Genomic DNA, 7755 nt, shown 5'->3' on the forward strand with positions numbered 1-7755 from the left:
GTACTTATCAAGCTTCTTAGAATTACTCCTAAGAAGTCTGCTAAGAGTTGACTTAAGAGTAAATAAATTCTTTGCTGAAAGCTGCACTTAAAAGTTAGTTATCAAGCGTCTTACTCACACTTTCAGCGAAGTGTAGGACTGAATCTTAAGTGTCACACTCAGAGCTGAATTACGACATTACTATGTGCCGTAAACGGAATTTTAGGTGACGTCATTTCTGTGTCCATAGAAATGACCAATCACGGAAGGGAATCCGTTGTCTAAGAATAAAGAAATATCTTGGAAATATTTAAGTGGACAATGGGAGTGTATATTTTGACAATAAACTACAAAATAATACAAAACAAACTAGTCCCCGCCGGCACTCACGCTACCGCTCCCTCTCTTCTCTCGCCCACACACTCACTGACGTCACTCACCTCACGGCCACACACATACGCTACTGTCATAACATTTTCTTTCCAATTCATTCATTAGCCAACTAATTTGAAACTGGTGTGGGTGGCTCTATATATACTAGCCCACTGCAGACACATGCAGAAATCAACATGGAATCGAAAAGTATTAAATCTGTGACAAAAATAATACCCGCTCTTTCTAAACGATACCGTTTGATCCGCTGCTCGTCATCCAACAAATCCTGAACGTTAGCGCACGTCTCTCTCGCCTCAGTGCCATCCCCTGCTGGCAACTCCTAACCACTTAAGACACCTCTGAAGGTCTCTTAAATATCGTGGAGAGTAGGAGTGATTCTTAGACTTAAGAACGTTGATAAAAAGCTTTTATTCTTAAGTTTGAGAGTAGGACTACATTTCGCAAATTCTCAGGACTTAAGTGTAAAATGGCACTCTAAGAAGCTTGATAAGTACGGCCCCAGGTGTGTTGGGCGAAATCTTGCGAGGTTGCTAGACTTGACCCGCATTCTTTTGTAGAACAGTCAGAGGTCGGGTCTTCTGGAAGATATCACGAGCATCTACTAAAACAGGTGACATTGTGAGGAACTCGCATGGCTGCAGTTTGTGTGTCCCCAAGATGCAAGAACCAGGAGGAGGATGTGCAGGTAAGATGATTTTAATTAACAAAACAGAAAATAAAGCAGTCTTGCAGAGTTGTTCCAAACATAGAAGTCTATCATCGAGCACTGAGGAGTGCTCGAGAGGAAACATAAATAGACATATGCTGATTGGCAGCAGGTGTGGACCGGCTGCCAATCAACGGCAGGTGAAGAGAAAACAGTGCTCCGCGGAACAGGAAATTTAACAAAATAAGAGCACTGACCGGAAGTAATACAAAAACCAAGGAGACAAACAGAAATGAAGTGACCGATCGTCACAGGACCCCCCCCTCAAGGAACAGATTCCAGATGTTCCCTGGAAACAAGAATGGAAAAAGTCCAAAAATTACGGGAGGGTGGAGGGAGGAGTTGGTGGAGGGTCGCCAGGCCAAATGTCCTCGCAGCCAGCGAGGGAGAGTCAGGTGGCGGCGACGCGTTGAACGCCGCTGCCACTGGCGAGGTGGGCGACCGCGGAACGGCCACATTAGTGGCCGACAAGGAGGCGGAAGCTCGTGGTACCTGAGCACCAACGGCTGCAAAGGTCCAAACGCAGGTTCTGCAGATCGCAGCAGACAGCGCGGAGGAAGTCCATAACACCGCCGCGTCTTTGGCGGATGAGGAGGAGGTCGCACAGCCGGCGGCGACGATGACGACTGCGCCATGGGAGGAGTCTTCGATGGCGGCACCGTGCAGTGTCCCGCCGGTGACGCGGAAGATGTCTGCGCCGTGGGAAGGCGCGCCTGGGAAGATGAAGGTGGCGGCGATGATGTCTCCGTGGGAGGAGACGATGGGGGGGATGACAGCGGCGTGTGCTTGGCTGCACTGCTGCTGGTAGTAGCCCCCCCTCCAGTAGGCGGATGCCAGACGCCGTTCACCACAGGGAGAAGGAGTTCCGGGTTGTTGATGTCCCCCGGTGCGAAAACCAGGGACGGGCGGTAGGGGGCCAGGAGGAGGGAAAAAGACACGTCCCTCGCCGAGTCCCAGCAGGAGGCCAGGAGGGACATCATGGAAGGCTCCACTGGAGCCTTCGCCGGACTGGCAGGACGAGCGGGTGCTGGAAGGGATAGCAGCCGTGGTGCAGCTGCTGGAAGCTGCCTTGGAGCAGGAACGGGTGCTGGGCGCTCAGCCGGTGTTGGTCGTTGTGGCGCCGCGACCGGCGTAAGACGCGGGGCTGCGACCGGCGTGCGACGCGGTGTGGGAACCGGAGGTCGACGCGCCGGCACAGGCGATTGCCGTGGAGCAGGGACAGGACACACAGCAGGCGACGGGGAAGATGGCGGCGGTGGCCGCGCCGGTCGGAGAGCCGGAGCCGGCGGCCTAGCCGGGAGGAGGGAAGGCGGCGGTGGCCGCGCCGGTCGGAGAGCCGGAGCCGGCGGCCTAGCCGGGAGGAGGGAAGGCGGCGGTGGCCGCGCCGGTCGGAGAGCCGGAACCGGCGGTCGAGGCGGAGGGAGAAGGTCCGAGCCTGCTGTGGGCTGGGACCGCACAAACCTGGCTTTCAAGTCCTCTATGAATTGTGCGGTCCAGAACGTCGGCTGTGCGTCGCCGACAGGGGTTCTCGCGAAGACACAGCATTCTGGCTCGATGATACTGTGAGGAACTCGCATGGCTGCCGTTTGTGTGTCCCCAAGATGCAAGAACCAGGAGGAGGATGTGCAGGTAAGATGATTTTAATTAACAAAACAGAAAATAAAGCAGTCTTGCAGAGTTGTTCCAAACATAGAAGTCTATCATCGAGCACTGAGGAGTGCTCGAGAGGAAACATAAATAGACATATGCTGATTGGCAGCAGGTGTGGACCGGCTGCCAATCAACGGCAGGTGAAGAGAAAACAGTGCTCCGCGGAACAGGAAATTTAACAAAATAAGAGCACTGACCGGAAGTAATACAAAAACCAAGGAGACAAACAGAAATGAAGTGACCGATCGTCACAGACATGCAGGTAAATGTGACAGCGTTGGTCGCAGTCCCGCAAAAACATTGTCGATTGCATACGTAAACACCACGAGCGGGCGCCTCCACAATTAAGCTTCTGCAAAATTGAGACCCCATGAAGAATTCTTTACTCTCTTTATAGCAATGAGTCCATGGAAACACGTCGTCACAAGGGTGGGGGCCGGTTGGATGAAGAAGGAGACATTTTAGGGCTTTGCACTATTCATTAGCTAATGAAGACATGTTAAATATGAGTTTACATTCGGAGACATTTTTCTCTTCAAGGGATTAGACATATTAAAACACGCATCAATGTCTAAAAAAAAAAAAAAAAGATAGTAGTCGAGCAGGCCTGAAGGTCGAGTGCCTGTATGTGCCAAGTCAACCACATGAAGTGCAAGACAAATATATGAATTTATGTGAATTTAAGTGTATATTTGCTTTAATATTCTAACAGTGTGATAACATTGAGCAAATACAGTAGCAGCGTGAATAAACCAGGATTATCTGTCAGAGAACCTTACAGCTGGATGGAGTGTGGAATGAATGAAGTCCATCTATGTTATTTTAAATAGCCTTTTATGAGCAATTACTGATACTAAACTGCAAAACAATAATTTAATTTATTATTATTTTATTTTATTTTATTTCATTTTATGTCATTTAATTTAATTTAATTTAATTTAATTATTATTTTTTTAATTTTATTTATTTTATTTTATTTTATTTTATTTTATTTTATTTTATCTTATTTTATTTTATTTTATTTTATTTTATTTTATTTTATTTTATTTATTTTATTTCATTCCATTTTATTTCATTTCATTTCATTATATTTTATTTTATTGTATTTTATTTAATTTCATTTATTTAATTTAATTTAATTTCATTTTATTTTATTGTACTTCCTTTTTTTCCATCTTGTTTTATTTTATTCCATTCTATTCAGAGGGCTTGTCAGGACCCATTTATAGTGTTCTTCTGCCATGCAAGACTGCTAATATTGTACATGGTTTCATTCAGAGGGATTTACACTTAAATTGTTGCAAAATCAGACCTGATTAATTATGAGTTAGCGTTCCAAATTCTCACAGAACTTTTTACAAATCATTTCGAAACGACATTATCATGTCTACCATCACAGAAACGTGAATACAGGCGGGTCAACCAAAACAGACACAAACAAACTAAGAAAAAAAAACACGCTAACTATTCATACAAACACAACAATAATGCTCCTGTTCCACACAAACAATCATTATCAGCAAATAAAAGCTTACTCTCGGGATTAATGCATTAATAATTAATTTATAAATTAATAACCTGGTCACTACTGCCAAGTTTCTCTTGTTATATTCTTATTTTTACTGTTATATTTTTTTCTTCTTATTGTTGCTTTGAATTTTATTCTTATTGTTATATTTTATTTTTTTAATTTCCACATTGCAAAAAGTCAGTGTTCAAAAACAAGAAAAAAAAAAAATACAAAAATTAGGGGTATTTTATTTGAACTAAGCAAAATTATTTGCCAATAGAACAAGAAAATTCGGCTTGTCAAGACTTTCCAAAACAAGTAAAATTAGCTAACCTCAATGAACCCAAAAATACCTTAAAATAAGTATATTCTCACTAATAACAAGTGCCCTTTTCTTGGTAGAAAAAAAGAGATCTTTTTGCTCAATATGTTGAAAAATATTCTTAAATTAAGTAAATGCTAGTGCCATTATCTTGACATAATGATATGCGCTCGGCATTACATTTTTTTCATGCTTGAAGTAAAAAATTATTACTTTAAAAAAGTAGTTTTATACTTGTGAGTGTTGATGACACAGCTTTGCATTCTGTTTATCTTCTAGTTTCAAGCATGTTTTACTCAATATAGCTCATCAAATCTCAGCAACAAGCTGTAATATCTTACTGAGATCATTTAGGACCAAAACCCTTAAAACAAGTAAAACACTCTAACATAAAACCTTGAGAAGAATGATACTATCAGACAGAAAATAAGCAAATATCACCCTAATTTGAAATATTTCATCTTACTTAGATTTCAGTTTTTGCAGTGCATTTATGCCCCCATTATTTACTTTTTAAATTTGATCCCAATTCTGTACACAGCTGCTGGAATTTCAATTTTCCTGAGGGACTAAAATATGTGCCATTGAGGCTGTATTAAACATGCCCTTACAAATATAATAACGCTCTCAACAAGGTGTTAGTTACTGCACTGCAAAAACTGAAATCTAAGTAAGATGAAATATCTCAAATAAGGGTGAAATTTGCTTATTTTCTGTCTGATAAGATCATTCTTCTCACTAAGCAGATTTTATGTTAGAGTGTTTTACTTGTTTTAAGGGTCCTAAATGATCTCAGTAAGATATTACAGCTTGTTGCTGAGATTTGATGACCTATATTGAGTAAAACATGCTTGAAACTAGAATATCAACTGGTGCAAAGCTGTGTCATCAACACTCACAAGTAGAAAACTACTTAAAGTAATAATTTTTTACTTCATGCATGAAGTACTTAATTTAAGAATATTTTTCAACATATTGAGCAAAAAGTTCTCTTTTCTACCAAGAAAAGTGCACTTGTTATTAGTGAGAATATACTTATTTTAAGGTATTTTTTTGGGTTCGTTGAGGTTAGCTAATTTTACTTGTTTTGGAAAGTCTTGACAAGCCGAATTTTCTTGTTCTATTGGCAGACAATTTTGCTTAGTTCAAATAAAATACCCCTAATTTTTGTAATTTTTTTTCTTGTTTTTGAACACCGACTTTTTGCAGTGTGTAAACAACACGTTCATTATTTTGCAGGAGTGCATCTAAATTAGGTGGCTATTTCTCTGCCAGTCTGCATCTTCTATTCCAACATTTACCAACAACTATTAGCTATATGCAACATCCCATTAAAAAAAAAAAACCCATCTTAAATAAAAGCCCAGTTTCCTTCACACACACCCACGTACACACACACGTTTACACACCCTCCTACACACACATACGCGCGTGCACACACACACGTGCACGTCCACTGCTGTTAGCTGCTGTTTGCGAGAGGAGATGAAAAGGTCCTTTGTGGCTGGGAAGGTCAGCCCCCATTGATGAGTAGACGTGTGAGTAGAGTCCTAGTGGGGCTTTCCCACAGTCTGACACAGCTCCACTCATGATGGCTTTCAACAAGAGAAGTGTGCCGCCCATCAAAAGGCGCCACTTTTATTGTGGGAAGCCAATAAAGTTGGACACATTGAAGCTTTACTGTCCCGTTTGCCGTTGCCTTTGATGCATTTCAGCATATACTTAGCTGCAAAATGTTCCTAATATTCAATTGCAATCAAGGCGATGTATTTCCCTGGTGGTCTTCTGCATGCATCCGTTCCGAATTATTCCCAGGAGATTCCGCCTGGGAGTGGGAGAAGAGATAAGGCGCTGATAAAGAGGATGACATTCTCCCTAATTTAGATCTTTTATCTCTCCCGTGCAGCCCCACCTTGGCGTTATTGACGTGTCTCTGGCCTATTGTTACAGTAGACCGGCCCCCTCTGGGCGGTCACATGGGTGTGCTGTACTCGCGATGCGCTATAAAAGGGAGAGGCCCCTCCACGGAGGTATTACATGCACAACAAGAACAAAGCACAGACATGGCTCCTTGCTCCTCGAACCCTTGCTGCGTGCAGGACACCGCCAAAGACGGCATCAAGGTGAGTGTTGGCGTGGATATTCCTTCAAAAACATACTGCAATTTAATTTAATTTAATTTAATTTAATTTAATTTAATTGTATTTTATTTTATTTTATTTTATTTTATTTTATTTTATTTTATTTCATTTTATTTTATTTTGTCAGATTTCATTGTATTTATTTACATTTTATTCCTAGGGATTTTGAATGTGACATTTCGCTTTAATGAAGTAGTTCGGCCCTCTGTGTGTCTTTCCTCCATCAGTTGAGAAAGCCCATGGTGGAGAAACTGCGGCGAGATCGCATCAACACCTGCATCGAGCAGCTCAAGAACATCTTGGAGAAAGAGTGCCGCCAACAAGAGCCCAACTCCAAGCTGGAGAAAGCAGACATCCTGGAGATGACCGTCAGCTTCCTGAGGCAGCAGCTGCACAAGCGGCATCCTCATCATCATCATCATCATCAGTCCACCTCCAGCAGCGATGGCGGCCGAAGCAAATCTCACTGCCGGAGGGACTATTTGCACTTCCTCTCTGCACAGCAACAGATGATCCAGAAAAGCTCCTCTCCAGTGTGCTCCCCCAGCAGAGGAACCAGGCTGCAGGAGAGCGGCGTATGGAGGCCTTGGTAGACTCACCATGACGCCTCTCCTCACTTTTTGTGAAATATGCATTTCCACCTTGCTCCGTCATGGAGTTCCTAATATTGTATCATCACATTGATGACATGATGTTTATGGTGCAGGCGCAATGTCTGAAAGCCTCACAGTGAGGTTGTTCTGCCTTTATTTATAAACCGATAATTGCATTGTGAAGCGGGTCATATAAAGTCTATGGCATAAGGGTATGTTGTATAAATATATATGCATGATGTGTCAAATAAAGACAGAAAAGTGCATTTAATCATGTCTCTTGTGTATGAAATTACTGTGCAAATGTCCAGCAGAACGTTAGTGGACACTCATACTATAATCTCATGTACTGTGCATCAAAATATACGCTAAGCAGTTCAATATAGTGCGGGAAAAATCAGCCAAAACAAAGAGTCAACTTTTAATCAGAAGGGTTCAATCTCTCTCCTGTGCTAATT

At 42.4% G+C, this 7755-nt stretch overlaps 1 protein-coding gene across 1 annotated transcript; it reads left to right on the forward strand.

Moving 5' to 3' along the window:
- Positions 1-6584: 6584 nt before the first annotated feature.
- LOC133653196 (transcription factor HES-5-like) lies at positions 6585-7506 on the forward strand. Its single transcript, XM_062052253.1, has 2 exons — positions 6585-6686; positions 6932-7506. The coding sequence occupies exons 1-2, from the start codon at positions 6627-6629 to the stop codon at positions 7295-7297; spliced, it is 426 nt and encodes a 141-aa protein (XP_061908237.1). The 5' UTR covers positions 6585-6626; the 3' UTR covers positions 7298-7506.
- Positions 7507-7755: the final 249 nt, after the last annotated feature.

This window comes from Entelurus aequoreus, linkage group LG07, assembly GCF_033978785.1.
Source record: "Entelurus aequoreus isolate RoL-2023_Sb linkage group LG07, RoL_Eaeq_v1.1, whole genome shotgun sequence".
NCBI lineage: Eukaryota > Metazoa > Chordata > Actinopteri > Syngnathiformes > Syngnathidae > Entelurus > Entelurus aequoreus.

What these genes read in the sequence shown, in the direction of transcription:
- LOC133653196 (XM_062052253.1), top strand. Translation starts at nt 6,627, where the DNA reads ATGGCTCCTTGCTCCTCGAACCCTTGCTGCGTGCAGGACACCGCCAAA. An exon ending in CCGCCAAAGACGGCATCAAG is followed by an intron (nt 6,687 to 6,931) that starts GTGAGTGTTGGC and finishes TTCCTCCATCAG; the next exon opens with TTGAGAAAGCCCATGGTGGA.